At 43.4% G+C, this 17,291-nt stretch overlaps 1 protein-coding gene across 1 annotated transcript in view; it reads left to right on the forward strand.

Annotated features, from left to right (window-relative positions):
* fam214a (family with sequence similarity 214 member A) overlaps positions 1-17,176 on the forward strand; it is a 36,548-nt gene extending 19,372 nt beyond the window's left edge. Inside the window, exons 2-12 of the mRNA XM_047822161.1 lie at positions 6,174-6,358; positions 6,443-6,636; positions 7,407-7,532; positions 7,757-9,347; positions 10,306-10,431; positions 12,739-12,827; positions 14,836-14,932; positions 15,216-15,374; positions 15,504-15,572; positions 15,829-16,028; positions 16,132-17,176. Of these exons, the coding sequence (XP_047678117.1) occupies positions 6,174-6,358; positions 6,443-6,636; positions 7,407-7,532; positions 7,757-9,347; positions 10,306-10,431; positions 12,739-12,827; positions 14,836-14,932; positions 15,216-15,374; positions 15,504-15,572; positions 15,829-16,028; positions 16,132-16,285 (2,990 nt within the window). The 3' untranslated portion in view covers positions 16,286-17,176. The remainder of the gene's footprint in view (positions 1-6,173; positions 6,359-6,442; positions 6,637-7,406; positions 7,533-7,756; positions 9,348-10,305; positions 10,432-12,738; positions 12,828-14,835; positions 14,933-15,215; positions 15,375-15,503; positions 15,573-15,828; positions 16,029-16,131) is intronic.
* The last annotated feature ends 115 nt before the right edge of the window (positions 17,177-17,291 follow it).

Below are 17,291 nucleotides of genomic sequence, written 5' to 3' on the forward strand. Positions count from 1 at the left end.
GTGTGTGTGTGTGTGTGTGTGAGAGAGAGAGAGAGAGAGAGCGAGAGAGAGAGAGAGTGAGCGAGCAAGCGTGAGTGTGTGTCAGCGTGAGATTCCCTTCAGCTTGATGCAAATGAGCTTTTGTTCTATGTCTCTTGCCTGGTTAATCTGTCAGGATTTGTTTGGTGAACACAGCATGAGAGAGAGAGAGAGAGAGAGAGAGAGAGAGAGAGAGAGAGAGAGAGAGACACACACACACAGAAAGAGAGAGAGACAGAGAGAGAGAGAGGGCGAGAAAGAGAGAGCACTGCTGTGCTTTTGTGTATTGTGTGTCTCACCCAAAAATCGTTACCTTTCACCCAGATGAATGGGGACATGGAGGAGGAGTAGGTTCTCTCTCTCTCTCTCTCTCTCTCTCTCTCTCTCTCTCTCTCGCTCTCTCTCTCTGTCTGTCTTTCTCACGTGAATTCATTATTTCTGCCCCTCTGTTTTCTGTTCTTCTTTTTCACATCAATATACAGCTCCTCCTCTTTATTTCTCTCTCTGTGGGAGGAGTTCCCTGTAAGAATGTACAGGACTGTCTTGTCTGACACACACACACACACACACACACACACAAACACTCTTCCACAAAGCGCCCACACAGCTCACAGTGACAGCAAGAGCATGCAAAAAAAGTACAGCGCACACACGCACCTTTTTCTGTCTTAGTGAGGACATTTTAGTGTCTTCTGTATTAGTGTAGTCAAAAAAATTTATAGATAACATAAAACAGAAAAGATTTCTTCTATAACATTTATATAGCTGTAAATACAGAAGCTCATCGTTTTCAGTCGTAAACAGACTTTCAGTCTAAAAATGAGATTTAAATGTGAGGATGGAAGTGAGTGAGTGAAGACGTTATAAATCTCTGAACCACTAACACTTATTACTACACTTCTGTAACATCCTCTCAGCACAAAGACAAACAGAACTGTAAAGCTATTTTAGCCCAGGGGGCGGGGCTAGGAGTCCAACCAGCACTGATCACACGAGCTGTCAATCATGTGAGGTAGGACAGAAGGCAGACCACATGCTCTCAGAGTCTCATCCAGAGTAAACAGCTGAGTGTGATCTGAGTGAATAAAGACACAGACGAGAGCTGATAAAGCTGTTTATTCTGTTCATTCTTTTTACTCAGTTTAGTCTGTTTATACTTTTTCCTCTGTTTACTCTGTTTACTCTGTTTATTTTGTTTACTCTGCTCTGTGTTAATCTAAAAAAGGGATTTAGTGTACTGAGGTAAAGGTTAAGGTTGTGTTTATGGGATAGGGGTTTAGTGTACTGAGGTAAAGGTTAAGGTTGTGTTTAGCGAATAGAGGTTTAGTGTACTGAGGTAAAGGTTAAGGTTGTGTTTATGGGATAGGGGTTTAGTGTACTGAGGTAAAGGTTAAGGTTGTGTTTAGGGGATAGGGGTTTAGTGTACTGAGGTAAAGGTTAAGGTTGTGTTTAGGGGATAGGGGTTTAGTGTACTGAGGTAAAGGTTAAGGTTGTGTTTAGGGGATAGGGGTTTAGTGTACTGAGGTAAAGGTTAAGGTTGTGTTTAGGGGATAGGGGTTTAGTGTACTGAGGTAAAGGTTAAGGTTGTGTTTAGGGGATAGGGGTTTAGTGTACTGAGGTAAAGGTTAAGGTTGTGTTTAGGGGATAGGGGTTTAGTGTACTGAGGTAAAGGTTAAGGTTGTGTTTAGGGGATAGGGGTTTAGTGTACTGAGGTAAAGGTTAAGGTTGTGTTTAGGGGATAGGGGTTTAGTGTACTGAGGTAAAGGTTAAGGTTGTGTTTAGGGGATAGGGGTTTAGTGTACTGAGGTAAATATTAAGGTTGTGTTTAGGAGATATGGGTTTATTTTACTGAGGTAAAGGTTAAGGTTGTGTTTAGCGAATAGAGGTTTAGTGTACTGAGGTAAAGGTTAAGGTTGAGTTTATGGGATAGGGGTTTAGTGTACTGAGGTAAAGGTTAAGGTTGTGTTTAGGGGATAGCGGTTTAGTGTACCGAGGTAAAGGTTAAGGTTGTGTTTAGGGATAGGGGTTTAGTGTACTGAGGTAAAGGTTAAGGTTGTGTTTAGGGGATAGGGGTTTAGTGTACTGAGGTAAAGGTTAAGGTTGTGTTTAGGGGATAGGGGTTTAGTGTACTGAGATAAAGGTTAAGGTTGTGTTTAGGGGATAGGGGTTTAGTGTACTGAGGTAAATATTAAGGTTGTGTTTATGGGATAGGGGTTTAGTGTACTGAGGTAAAGGTTAAGGTTGTGTTTAGGGGATAGGGGTTTAGTGTACTGAGGTAAAGGTTAAGGTTGTGTTTAGGGGATAGGGGTTTAGTGTACTGAGGTAAATATTAAGGTTGTGTTTAGGGGATAGGGGTTTAGTGTACTGAGGTAAAGGTTAAGGTTGTGTTTAGTGGATAGAGGTTTAGTGTACTGAGGTTAAGGTTGAGTTTATGGGATAGGGGTTTAGTGTACTGAGGTAAAGGTTAAGGTTGTGTTTATGGGATAGGGGTTTAGTGTACTGAGGTAAAGGTTAAGGTTGTGTTTATGGGATAGGGGTTTAGTGTACTGAGGTAAAGGTTAAGGTTGTGTTTATGGGATAGGGGTTTAGTGTACTGAGGTAAAGGTTAAGGTTTAGGGATTTTTTGGGTTTAAGGTTAAAGTTGTTTTGAAGGATCTGAAGTTATTTTAGGGTTTAAAGGAAAAAAGTCAAAGTATAACAAGTCTTTAAAGTGTGTTGAAATAACAGACAGGATTTAAAGCTCGGATGTCTTGTACAATTTGAGAAATAACACTCAAGGTCCAGCTCTGACCTTTCCAGTGCTGACTGTGCCTCAGGATGAAGTATGTTATTGACAGAGAGTCGTATTATCAAGGGCCTGCTTCATAAATCAGATGAATCCACTGAAATGTGGAGCTTATCAGCTCATCTTTGTTTCAGAGATGCACTATAATAAAAAGACAAAATAAAACAAAAAAAAAAAGATCAAAATCGAGATGACAGCTACATATTCGATATATTTGCCTTTTTAAAAAACAGTTTTTTAATATGATCCTTGATCCAGATTTTGACACACATTGTTTTTATATTTCTCTTGCGGCCGTGATCGCAGTCCTGGTTTAGAGTCTCGACATTAGACCACAGAAACAAAACGTACTCCTGCTCTGGGAATTGAACTATTTTAGGCATTTCATGTTGTTATTGTTATTATCTACGCAACTCGTGTAGAATTCTTATGTGTTCCATGTATTGTAACTATTATATTATATATACTTTGACTTTCATGCATTTTACATGAATACTTTATGCACAATAATAAAGCTTTAACATTTTAGTCAAATGTGGGATCACTAGTGTCTCCTGGTGGTTTTTTTTTTTTTTTTTTTTTTTTTTTTTTTTTACAAGAAAAGACTCATCTGTTTAAAAAAAACACATGAAATAGGTCAGTTCTCACACACGCGCGCACACACACACACACACACACACACACACACACAATGCCCTGCTTTCATGGTAGTGTGTTACCTCTGTGCTTTAGTGTGTTTTGCTGAAATTCTGACTGGTTAAAACACACACTAACCTTGTTAAGTTTTATAAAATGTATAAATAAGTCTGAATTAAAATAAGATTATGCATTGATATAGTAAAACATAAATTCATCCGAATCACTTCTATCGTTTAACTTTAGGCCACGCCCACTACTCAAGTCTGAAGTTAATTCTGTTGGAGATGTTTGTTCTAAACTGGTTTCTAAAAGCATCCACGACTAGTTATTTCTGTTAGCTTTTGTGTCATCATCAGACACCAAACACGCCTTTGCTGCCTGATGGATCGACTCAGTTGAGTTGTGCTTTATTTTAAAAGAGAGGGTTTTATTTGATACCGTAGTATTGTGTGTACAGTGTGTGTGTGTGTGTGTGTGTTCAGTCTTTTGTGTAATTATATGGTTTTGCTGGAGGTTTATTTTAGTCAGGCGGCGACCGTGGACGCCCCTATGATGACCAGCTGACGGGCGGCAGCTAAAATTAACACCATCGTGGTAGAAACTTGAAAAGTGGACACGTGTGAGTGTAAGTTTGTGTGTGAGAGTGTGTGTGTGTGTGTGGGGGGGGGGGGGGGGTGGAGTGCCAAAAATCTCTCCCAAATAGATTGAATGGATTTATAATATGAATAATTTCTTCACTGAAATATTCAATATATTAAATAATTATGTTAAAATTAAAAGTCTTTATTTTCACAAAGTAAGAGCGGCATAATGTGTTGCGGATAAATACACAGTTACCGTCGGGTAAAACATTATGGTTATTGTTATCATTTTAGCGGTCCATAAAAACGATGATGTGTAAACAGTTTAGCTGGGTATCATATCGAATAGTTCAAGGATAGTTCAACTTAATAAAGTGTTTATTTTATTCGTTAGCGACGTCATCAGCGGCGCTCCATATCGTCACTTCCACTTATTTAATCACGTTTTGAAATATCACTTTTTTTTTTTTGTCGTGTATCGCCTCGTTGTTGTTGTTGTCTCCATCATTCTGAAGAGAATCCTGTTTCACATTGTTTCCGTAAACTCTTATTCCAGGCGTAATGATACTGACACCTACATACTGTCACCTCAGTAGTTTGAGATAATTGCGTTGTGTTGTGTTGTTGTGTATTGGTCACATTGTTTTGTTGGATCTGGTTTAACTGCTACGACATGCAGTTTAACACGAGGTGTAGATTAGATTTGAAAAGCCAGCTTTAATTATAACGCTGATTCATGTTGTTATTTTATCTGAAAATGTGTCACTGCAGCATTCCAGCCTGAAATCATCTGAACATCTCCTCAAGTTTGTCCAGTTTCTAATACAGATCATTCGAACTCAGATGTGTCGTGATGAGCGATGAGGTCGGATCGCGACCTCGCTCTGGGACACGCTGCTCCGGGACTAGAGGTGTGCGGTATGATCGGTATTATCATAATTAATCAATATATATATATATATATATATATAATATAAACATATTACATCATGCATCACTATATCAGTATAATCTGTGACATGATGTGATCTCACACACACACACACACACACACACACACAAACACTCCGTCAGTCCATTGTGATCTCTCAGATAGATGAATATAATCACAGTGACTACAGCTCCATCCATCAGAGTCACAGGGCCGCTCTAACACACCTGACTGAGCTCCTCATCTACCTGTCAGCTCCCTGTGTGTGTGTGTGTGTGTGTGTGTGTTAACCGGGGTGCTGTTTCAGCGTCAGTGATCTGTCCTACTTTACCACATTCCACACATTTTTCCTCCTACATTTATCGAGTACGAGCTCTGAAAACAGCCGAAGGCGTGCAGGCGTGTTCTCTCACACAGATGGCAAGATGTTGGCTTCACTGGAACTGTGAAATCAGCTGGTGTGTGTATGTGTGTGTGTGTGTGTGTGTGTGTGTGTGTGTGTGTGTGTGTGTGTGTGTGTGTGTGTGTGTGTGTGAGAGATAAAAGCAGTAAATTCTCAGACAGTGATTGAGGTGTACAGTTGTGTGTGTGTGTGCGTGTGTGTCCATCTCTCAGCTGTTTCCTAACACACCAGTGTTTTAGCCTGTGTTTTAAATGAGTTTCAGAACATTTTGAGGAAACTTTTAAAGAAATGATGAAACCTGTTGTGAAGTTTCACCAAAGAACTTTCCAGGAAATAAAGAGTTTGAGTCTGATGAGGAAATAAATTACCTCAGAACCTTTTGAACGGATTGAAGAGAGAGGAATTTTCACGAAGGACAAACACGAACGTGTGAAAAAAATGTGTGAGAGAATCTGTGGTTGTTTTACTCTGTTGTGCAAATATGATCAACAGACTGTGTGGATGTGGCAGATTGTGTGCGTGCGTGTGCGTGCGTGTGTGTGCGTGCGTGCGTGTGCGTGCGTGCGCGTGTGTGCGCGTGTGTGCGCGTGTGTGTGTGTGTGTGTGTGTGATGACATCCTCTTGCTGCACCTCTTCAAAACATTTCTTTGGCCTGGAAACCCACATGTGTGTGTATGTGTATGTGTGTGTATGTGTATGTGTGTGTATGTGTATGTGTGTGTGTGTGTGTGTGTGTGTGTGTGTGTGTGTGTGTGTGTGCGTGCGTGTGCGTGTGCGTGTGCGTGTGCGTGTGCGTGTGCGTGTGTCTCTCTCCAGAAGCGGCAGAGGAGTTTTTTGAGTATGACGCAGAGGAGTTCCTGGTGTCCCTCACGCTCCTGATCACAGAGGGCCGGACTCCAGAATGTTCAGTGAAAGGTCGGACCGAGGGCCTGCACTGCCCCCCCGCACAGTCCGGTGGACCGATCCTCACCAGACATGAATGCAGCGACAAACTGCCTCAGGTGAAGAGCACAACGTGTAAAAGTCCAACAAATACAGATTGCTGAGTAAGGAAGTGTTAATGTTTTGTGATTGTTTGTTGACAGTGTCGTCAGGCGAGGAGGACAAGGTCAGAGGTCATGTTGTTATGGCGAAATCACATCCCTATAATGATCGAAGTGATGTTGCTGCCTGACTGTTGCTACAGCGACGAGGGTCTGGCTACAGACCTGAACGACCCGGCAATCAAACAGGATGCACTGCTGCTGGAGAGATGGACAATACAGCCTGTCCCGAGACAGTACGACACACACACACACACACACACTTACATATTTCCAAGTGTAAGGCATTCAACAGTTGAGCAATCATGCAAAAGCTACACTTTGGCATATGCTAATATTATACGCACACACACACACACACACACACACTTAAACTTGACAGCAGGACAATCCACCCATTCATATATACACACACACTGTAATATGAACATATGTGTATAAACATAGACATAGGCTTAAACACTCTCTTTCCATACAGTCCAGCCATTCACACACACACATACACACACACACACACACACACACACACACACACACAGGTGCTGATTATACCTGTTCAATCTTGTTATTATCACATCTGTTGATTTCATGATCATTTCATGGGTCATTTTAGTGCATTTCTCCATGTCTTTGTGTGCCATGAGTCATTCTGATCGCTTACGCCTTCCTTTCATGTTTGTTTCGTATCATTGTATTTATTTTTTCATTATTATTATTTTGTAAAGTCATTATTGTTGTGTAATTGTTGTATATTAACTCTACTGTGATCATCAGTCGGTTGGCTTTGGGTTGGTTTTGTTTCTTTACCCTTGTATTCATGTAACATGGGTCATTGTTGTTATTTACACCTCCTTTGTGTGGTGTGTCGTTTATGCTGAACACAACACATTTAAGAAGGAAGAAACAGTGTGTAGTGTAGTTCATTTGTATTATTTCAGTGTTTTTATATGTATATCTTACATGCATCTAATCGTGTGTGTGTGTGTGTGTGTGTGTGTGTGTTCAGGAGCGGCGATCGGTTTATCGAGGAGAAGACTTTACTGTTGGCCGTACGTTCCTACGTGTTTTTCTCTCAGCTGAGTGCGTGGCTCAGCGCCTCTCATGGCATCGTGCCCAGAAACATCCTCTATAGGTAACACATGGTGTACAGATTGTTCAGAAATGTGTGTGTGTGTATGTGTGTGTGTATGTGTGTGTGTATGTGTGTGTATGTGTGTGTGTGTGTGTGTGTGTGTGTGTGTGTGTGTGTGTGTGTGTGTGTGTTGTAATTTTCTGTTTACATAACGTTGAAAATTGGCCTATTAGATTCTTACGATCTTTTTGACGCAATCAAATGTGTTTCCTTTACTTTCCCAGAATAAGTGCAGCCAACGAGGAGCTGATATGGAATTTCTCCCAGTCGCCGTCGGAGCATGCCTTCCCAGTGCCCAACGTGTCCCACAGTGTAGCACTGAAGGTGCGAGTTCAGTCGTTGCCCCGCCAGCCCAAGTACCCCGTGTTGAAGTGCAGCATTCACTCTGACCTCTCATTCCTTGGAAAACGTTCTCTTGACCCTGCTGAGGCTCCGTTAGTGGGTGCCTATAGTCGGGGTCAGACCGTCAGTGATCCTCCAAACGCCCTTAGACTCCAAAGTTCACCTCTTTTATGCAGATCTCTTCGCTCCCCGTTACCTCCTCATGACAGAACCAGCCCTCTAAACCAGCGTAAATGCCCCGAATCACCCATCCTGCCTGGCAAAGCCGCAAAGCTACTGCTGTCCAGAACCAATAGCATCTTGGAAAGCACAGTAAAGGCACCAAATGTGGAGCTGCCCTCGTCATCTTCATCTCCAACACGCGATTTCAAATCACTCTCAAACCCCTTGTTTTCCAACCCCAACCCGGGTTTTCGCACCTCCTCAGCTGAAACCAACCCCTTGATTGGTTCGCTGCTCCAGGAGCGGCAGGAAGTCATCGCCCGCATTGCCGAGAGGCTGAATTTCTGCGACCCCACATCACCTCATCTTCTTCCCGACTCTCTCTTCACACAACCAGGGGATGAAGGGCCATTTAAGAAGACCAAAGATCCTCCTAGTCTTCAAACAAATGACAGAAATGGGACAAGGAATGGAGAGTGGAGCCAGACTTCTTTCTTTCAAACACCACTGAGCCCCAGGAGCAGGTCTCGGGTGGAACGAAGCGAACCGGACGAGTCCAGGACGTCACCCAAACCGACGTCCTGTAGGCGGCTTCTGCTTTCGGCCGATTCAAAAGAAGGTTCTATGATCGCTGAAGCTGTACAGGACATCTCACGTTTGATTCAGGAGCGTCTTCAGCTGTCTCAAGAGATCCTGTATGCCAAATACAAACAATGTCGCGAGTCGTCAACACCCACCTCCTCGCAGAACCAAAACCAGACCCAAAACCATAGACAGAATCAGAATCAAAGCCAGACACAGAACCAGAACCACCAGCTCAGAACTAACAGTCACGCTAGCTATGCTAACGGAAAAATAAACACAGCCAACGGTGAAACCAGCTCAAACTTTCGGGTTCAGACTGAAACACTTGAGAAACGGACCTTGTCTGAAAACCAGGGCCGGTCTGGACCCCTGAACAAAGAACCTACTATCACTAAACCTCAACCACTAACACAAACCAGCCATGCATACAGTGCCAAAAAGGATCCCTGGAAATCTTTACACAGCAGCCCTAAACACTCTCACAGCCTGAACGGAGTGGCAGGAATCAACGACCTCAACCACCTCCAGGACCTCCAGGCCCACCAGTTTGGGAAGGAAAACCAGGGCAGAAGAGTAGAAACACAAATCCAAGCAGAGTACACGGTGCCTGGTCAGGATGAGGACCAAGATCCCTGGTCCTCCCTCTCCAGCACACCCACCAGCCTTAATACCCAACACTCCTCGAGCCCAGACTGGACTCTCAACAACACCGCCCACACCACGCTGGTGAGTCTTCCTCTGGTTCTACCTCACTAACGTGTTTTGATCGTGCCTTCTTGGAGTCCCCATGACTTGGGGTTTATTAAAACGTTTATTTGTATATCTTACATACGCGATGCCTACATGACGTCACAGCTTTACTCTGATTGCTCCTCGTAAATAGTTACTAGCCAACTAGCAATCAATCCAGTTCACTGAAAGAAGTTATAACCCAAAATGTACACGTTTCCTTACAATTTTTTTTTCTAGCAGACGTAGCATTAATTCTTTACGTGACATAGCTGGTGAGGCACGGCGGCTTAGTGGTTAGATTCCCGCCTCCACCTTGTGTGTGTGGAGTTTGCATGTTCTCCCCGTGCCTCGGGGGTTTCCTCCGGGTACTCCGGTTTCCTCCCCCAGTCCAAAGACATGCATGGTAGGTTGATTGGCATCTCTGGAAAATTGTCCGTAGTGTGTGTGAGTGTGTGTGTGAGTGAATGAGAGTGTGTGTGCCCTGTGATGGGTTGGCACTCCGTCCAGGGTGTATCCTGCCTCGATGCCCGATGACGCCTGAGATAGACACAGGCTCCCCGTGACCCGAGAAGTTCGGCTAAGCGGTAGAAAATGGATGGATGGATGGATGGATGGATAGGTAACATAGCTACCGAGCTGATATGACTTTGAGCGTTTGTCCTGAGTGTGAGGTGAAGAGAACCACAACTGCTCATGTTGTGAATAAGGATGAAAGCTAATGGCTCGATCTCTGCTGTTTAATTCATTTTTATTGAGTATTAGCAACTACTCATTAATATTTACCTCAGCTAATATTTTGTCTTTGAAATACCTAGTGGGTTTTCCACCGAATAGCTACTGTATATATATAATATTGCCTGTAAAATGCCCTTTGCTCAGCTTGTAAAGAGGAACACAGCTTGTGTCCACAAACAAAGCATCTACAACTAATTGTGCTGATTGTGTGTAACAGCGAAGCCCCGCCTCCTCACTGAAGCCATGCAGTAGTAACTGGAAGAAGCAGAACAGACACTCCATCGATGGTACGGCCACGAGAGCGTTCCACCCCTGCACCGGTCTGCCCCTGCTCTCCAGCCCGGTGAGAACCATTCTCGGGGTAAATGGGTAGTTTAGCGCTAAATCACATCTACGTAAACGTTCCACTTCGATCGGTCCAGAGACTTTCACACGGCATTCACGGCTTCTGTCTCTGTTTTTAGGTACGAACACAATCGATCGTCTCCTTGGTAAATCCGTCAGATATAAAGATGCTATAAAGAGCTTAATGATGTAATTTACAGTAAGGTTGCGATGAGATCGTCGGATGAGATCGGTAACTTTTTTTAATTAAACCAAAAATTCCTCCTGATATTTTTTTTTATAGTTTTTTAATATATTTCAGAATGACATCTCTGTTTCATTCTGAAATATTTTGTAGTTATTTAAATGTACAATTTTTACTATAAACATACATTTATAAACTGATATTATGTTTAATATCTAATATCTGATAATTTAGATACGACAGATTTTTTTTAGCAGATAAACAAATATAAATATAATACTCATAATAAATATCAATTTTTATATATAACAGAATTTTCCTAAGATCATTTGTGTTTCTGTTGTGAAATAAGGGCTGAATTAAATATTGAGTCAGAGTGTGTGTGTGTGTGTGTGTATGTATGTGTATGTGTTTGTGTGCGCGTGCAAATCTGGACAGCATTAGAGGTATACAGGAGCACAAGAGTCACAGGGTGTAGGGTCACATGACACACACACACACTCTCTATTACACACACACACACACACACACACACACTCTGACTCAATATTGTGTGTGTGTGTGTGTGTGTGTGTGTGTGTGTGTGTGTGTGTGTGTGTGTGTGTGTGTGTGTGTGTGTCATGTGACCCTACACCCTGTGACTCTTGTGCTCCTGTGTGCCTCTAATGCTGTCCAGATTCGCACGCACACACAAACACATACACATATACACACACACACACACACACACTGTTTCCTGTTGCCGGTAGCACCTTGCTGGAGTATTACGGGATGAATTATCCCACTTCCTCCTCCTCAGGGCTGCGTCTGGCCTTCTTCCACACACAGCCGAGATTATTACAGCGTTACTCACACGTCTGAGCTCACTGTTCATCACCGACAAATACATTTCATTCTCATGACGTTTCAGAGTCTTTAAAGGATCCCTCACTCCGATATAATCTCCCTTTTATAGCACGTTATCTTCAAAGCTTTCGTCTCGGAGAGACATATTTCAGTCAAACCAGAACACATGAACGCTGTTAACCTCGTTAACCTTCACACAAGCAACGTGCTGGTGAATATACGGTACTGTGCAAAGTGTGTGAAAAAATGCTGTAAACAAAGAACGCTTCAGAAATATAAATAACGAGTGTTTATTTCTGTCAGTTTACAAAATGCAAAGTGAGCAAACAAAAGAAAAATCTAAATCAAAGCGATATTCGGTGTCACTACCTTCTGCCTTCAAACCAGCATGAAGCGATGGCACGACCCCACAGAGCCCCGATCTCGACATCATCCGGTGTGTCTGGGATCACACGAAGACACAGAAGGGTGTGAGAAAGCCGACACCCACAGAAGATCTGTGGTCAGTTCTCCAAGATGTCTGGAACGACCTACCGGCCAAATTCCTTCACAAACCGTGTGCGAGCGTAGCTAGAAGTATTGCTGCTGTTTCGAAGGCAAACGCTGGTCACAGCGAATATCGATGTGATTTAGATTTCTCTTTTGTTCATTCACGGCATTTTGTTCATTTTTCTGAAAATAAATGTTTAACACTTCCATTTTTTAGCATTCTTTTGTTTACAGCAGTTTTCTCACACCTGCCTGAAACTTTTGCACGGTACCGTATGTTGAATTATATGCAAAATTAGCCGAAGTGACAAAAACAGACGATTGGCTGAAGTATAATCCTGTAACCAATCCAGTGAGAGTGTCTCTCAGATTACAGTGTTCTCTAGAGTTCACATACGAGCTGTGAAGTGATGGCGTGAAGTACGATGCTAGCATGTAGCATTCAACTGATACAGAAGTGGTTGTTGGTTGTTCTACTACTCGAGCACCTTGTCAGTCGCTTACGGTCTCCATGATTTATTCCTCTAATGTGATGACATAACAACATGCCCACTAGGGCCAAACATCAGTGGCGAGTGTCGTTGCAGTCGTTGTCTTTTAAGAAGACAAAGCGCGGGCTACGTGGAGTACGGTTTGTGTTTAGACCCCGTATATACGTCCAGATTCTTCACTAACACTGTAGTAGGACTTCCCTCGTATCTGGATCCTGTGTAAACGGAGTGTTTGCTACGTTTCAGTAACAAAGGTGCAGAGATTGATTGATTGATTGATTTCTCTCTTGTTCAGGTTCCTCAGAGGAGAAGTCAGACTGGATATTTTGACTTGGACACGACTTTGGCTCAGTGTAAAGGACCACTGTGGGGCTCCAGTAAAAGGTAGGAGCTCTGTGACGTGTGTTTCACTGTATACATGCAGCTTGGGTCAGTTTTTACCTCCTAAACTTATACTGAAGACGTTTGTGTGTGGATACGGAGCTATCCCGAACAGCGCGCGACATCTGACATTATGCCGGCTGTTCAGAGAGGATCGCGTCACCGAGTTGCCGGGGAATACGAGAGGCGGTGGATGATGTTTTTATATCACTGAAGGCTGGTGTACAAACGTGACCGTTTTAAAGATGTCCTGTCCAAATTTGAAAGGTCACTTTATTAACTGTACGCCGTTTTATTCGCCACAGGGGTTCTCCTCGTTTATTCTGGTGAGTGTGTACGTTCGTCCTGATGCACGTGTGAGCGCCGTGTTAGGACCGTTGGCCGATCAGATCACACAAACAGAGCAGCGCTATCCAGACAGTTTCATTATCATTCTATGTGATTTTAATAAAGATAATCTCAACTAGCTAATCTAATCCCACCTCCACCTTGTGTGTGTGCATGTTCTCCCCGTGCCTCGGGGGTTTCCTCCGGGTACTCCGGTTTCCTCCCCCGGTCCAAAGACATGCATGGTAGGTTGATTGGCATCTCTGGAAAATTGTCCATAGTGTATGAGTGAATGAGAGTGTGTGTGTGTGTGAGTGAATGAGAGTGTGTGTGTGTGTGCCCTGTGATGGGTTGGCACTCCGTCCAGGGTGTATCCTGCCTCGATGCCCGATGACGCCTGAGATAGGCACAGGCTCCCTGTGACCCGAGAAGTTCGGATAAGCGGTAGAAGATGAATGAATGAACAACAAAACTTGGTCGAAGTGGACGCCTACAGAAGTGGGGACAAAGACAGAAGTGGGGACAAAGCCTTGTACAAACAGGCCAAATACACACTAAATAGGGAGATAAGAGTGGCAAAGCAAAACTACTCGATAAAAAAACAGCTTTCAACTAATGACTCTACATCAGTGTGGAAAGACCTGAAAGCCATCACCCCAACATGACCCCATCCCCCGGCAGTGAGGCCAATCAACAGATGGCCGAAGACCTGAACGAGTTCTACAGTAGGTTTGAAAAACAAAAGCCTGAAAAAACATCACTGGACCCTTGCTGGACTCCCTGCAGTTTTACCGAGCAAACAGGTCTGTGGATGATGCAGACAACATGGGACTGCACTACGTCCTCCAACATCTGGACAAACCAGGGACTTGTGACCTCCAACTGCTCAAGAGGTTGAGCAGTTGGAGGTCACAACAACCTGGAGCTGAACATGCTCAAAACTGTGGAGTTGATAATAGACTTCAGGAGAAACCCCCTGCTCTCCCCCCACTCACCATCATGAACAGCACTGTGGCTGCAGTGGAGTCATTCAAGTTTATGGGACCCACCATCTCCCAGGACCTGAAGTGGGACACTCACATTGACTCCATGGTGAAAAAGGCCCAGCAGAAGGTTGTACTTCCTTCATCGACTGAAAAAGTTCAACCTGCCACAGGCACAGATGATACGGCTGTTATTGAGTCAGACTGCAGCAGACGGTTAGGACAGCAGGAAGGATCATTAGTGTTCACCTGCCCAAACTTCAGCACTTGTACATCTCCAGAGTGAAGAAACGGGCAGGTAACATGATTACAGCCCCCTCTCACCCCAACCACAAGCTCTTTACACTTCTCCTGTCAGGAAGATGCTACAGATCTCCGTGCACTACAACATCTAGGCACAAAAACAGTTTCCCCCCATGCCATATCTGGCTTAAACGGCTAATACAGGGATTATTACCTTATTATTGTCTTCACAGCTCACTTTAAGTTTTTTTTTTTCTGCCAGCCAACCAGAAAGGAGTATTTTTTATTTCATAGCTATAGACATACATACTGTATACACTTAAAATATTTTTTGAGCTTATTTTTATAAATAAATCATTTACTTTACTTTAAATTAGTGTCGTAGTTAAGCAGAGTACGCTATCCTGACCTGTTTATCTAACCTGTGTGTGTGTGTGCATGTGTGTGTATGTGTATAGAGTGTGTTTGAAGAGATCTGAAGACTCAGAGGAACCTCAGCAGCTCCTGAGCGCCAGCGCCCCTCCCGCCAGTCTCAGCCTTCTGGGAAATTTTGAGGTACACACACACACACACAAACACACACACAAACACACACATGCACACATGCACACACACACACACACAGTCACACAGCAGCTTGTTGGTAAAGGCCTCGAATTGTTTGATCGGACACATGCACACTGTTACTGAGTCATATACTGACACACACTGACTGACTGACTGACTGACTCACTGTTGAGTAGTACTCACTACTGAGGTGTTATTGATGTGTGTGTGTCTCTGTGTGTCTCTGTGTGTGTGTGTGTGTGTGTGTGTGTGTGTGTGTGTGTGTGTGTAGGAGTGTGTCCTAAACTACCGCTTGGAGCCACTCGGTACTGTCGAGGGTTTCACAGCTGAAGTTGGTGCCAGTGGTTCGTTCTGCCCGAGTCACATGACCTTTCCGGTAGACGTGTCGTTCTACAGTGTGTCAGATGATAATGCTCCTTCTCCCTACATGGTAATGAGTACACCAAGCCCCCCCCCCCCCCCCAACACCCTTTATTTATTTGTTTGTTTGTTTGTTTTTTATTTGTATTTATATTTTGTATTAAAAGATGTTTAATGTTTTTGTGTGTGTGTCCTGCAGGGGGTCATAAACCTGGAGTCTCTGGGGAAGAGGGGCTACCGTGTGCCTCCATCAGGAACCATTCAAGTGGTAAGAGGTCTAATGGGTGTGTAATGTGTACACTGAAATGTCTTCAGATACACAGTGACGCTGCGCTCCTCCTTTTTAAACGCTAAACACCACCATCTAGTGGTTGTGAACGGAATTGCATGCGCTTTAAGCTCCAGTCGCCTTTGCGTTTTTTTTTTTTTTTTTAAAGTTTAGTATATATTTTTATGAAATCGTGTAACGTATCATGAACTGTGCATTAATTCCTGAGGTAATTATGATGTCATCTACGTTTCAGACCTTATTTAACCCCAATAAGACGGTGGTGAAGATGTTTGTGGTGATGTACGATCTGAGAGAAATGCCAGCCGGCCATCAGACATTCCTGAGGCAGAGGACTTTCTCCGTCCCCGTCAAACGCGAATCAAACGGACAAAACCACAGGAAGCCCCTCCTCCCTGGCCAGGGGCGGACCCTGCGCTACCTCATACACCTGAGGTGAGCTCACCTGTACTGTACTGTACTGTACATCTCACCTGCTATTCGTCTGTCTCATGTCATTATCACTAATCGTCTGATGTCTCTCTGATCTTTCTGTTAGGTTCCAGAGCTCCAAATCTGGAAAGATCTACCTCCATCGAGACATCCGACTTCTGTTCTCACGCAAATCTATGGAAGTGGACAGTGGTGCTGCCTACGAGCTCAAATCCTTCACCGAGTCTCCAGCTGATCCTCCTTTCTCCCCGAGATGCTGATCCGCTCATGAGCCGTCTAACGTCCTGTTCCCACTCCAGCACAGAGGCCTTACTGAAGTCTGATCTCTCTCTCACACACACACACACACACACACACACACACACACACGTTCATATCCTTCTCATTCTTTCTCTCTCCACAGCTCTGTTTCTCTCTCTTATTGTCTGTCTGTCTTAGTTTTTGTAAATGTTTTCCTCTTTATTTCTCTCCTTTGTCTTTATACGTTTATTATTATTGTTCTATATTTATTCTTTCATCTTTTGTTCTTCTCCCCTTTTTCCTTCACTGCTTAATTTTCATGCTTCTGTTTAATTTATTAATCGATCGTCTGTCTCTCGCTCTCATTCTTTCTTTATCTGTCTCTGTTTCCTTTCTCTCCCTCCCTCTCTCTCTCTCCTCTGTGCTGCAGTGGGGACGTTTTGTTTTTTTGATGCAGTTCTGAAGCTCATCCTCTGAGCTTTTTTTTCCGTTTTTGAAGGAATAAAAAAAAAACATACTGAAGTTTAAAATGAAAAAATAAACTGATTATGGACCATTTTTTAATGACCGAAACAAAAACCACCAAGAAACAGATGAAGAGAATAAAGACTTTGGATAGAGCACTGTGTTCCTCCACCACAACTGGAAAAGGAAATGAGTCATAACCTCTCTCTCTCTCTCTCTCTCTCTCTCTTTGTCTCTCCCTCCCTCTCTGCCCCCCCCCTCTCTCTCTCTCTCTCTCTGTCCCTCTCTCTCTCTCTCTCTCTCTCTCTCTCTCTCTCTCTCTCCCCCACCTCTCTTTTATTTGATTTTGTACTGTTACCGAACCACTTTAATCGGAAGTGTTGCAATAGAGAAAAGAATATCTTAACTAGCTTAGTGTTTACATATTTACTTTGTCAGTTATTTAATATTTAAGATATTTCATTTACTGCACATGTGACGCCTGTCGTGCTCAGCATTATGATGTAGTGCAATATGTTTCAATCATACCGTGTATTTTTGACTAATATTCAAATCAGAAAT

Source organism: Tachysurus fulvidraco, chromosome 13 (assembly GCF_022655615.1).
Source record: "Tachysurus fulvidraco isolate hzauxx_2018 chromosome 13, HZAU_PFXX_2.0, whole genome shotgun sequence".
NCBI lineage: Eukaryota > Metazoa > Chordata > Actinopteri > Siluriformes > Bagridae > Tachysurus > Tachysurus fulvidraco.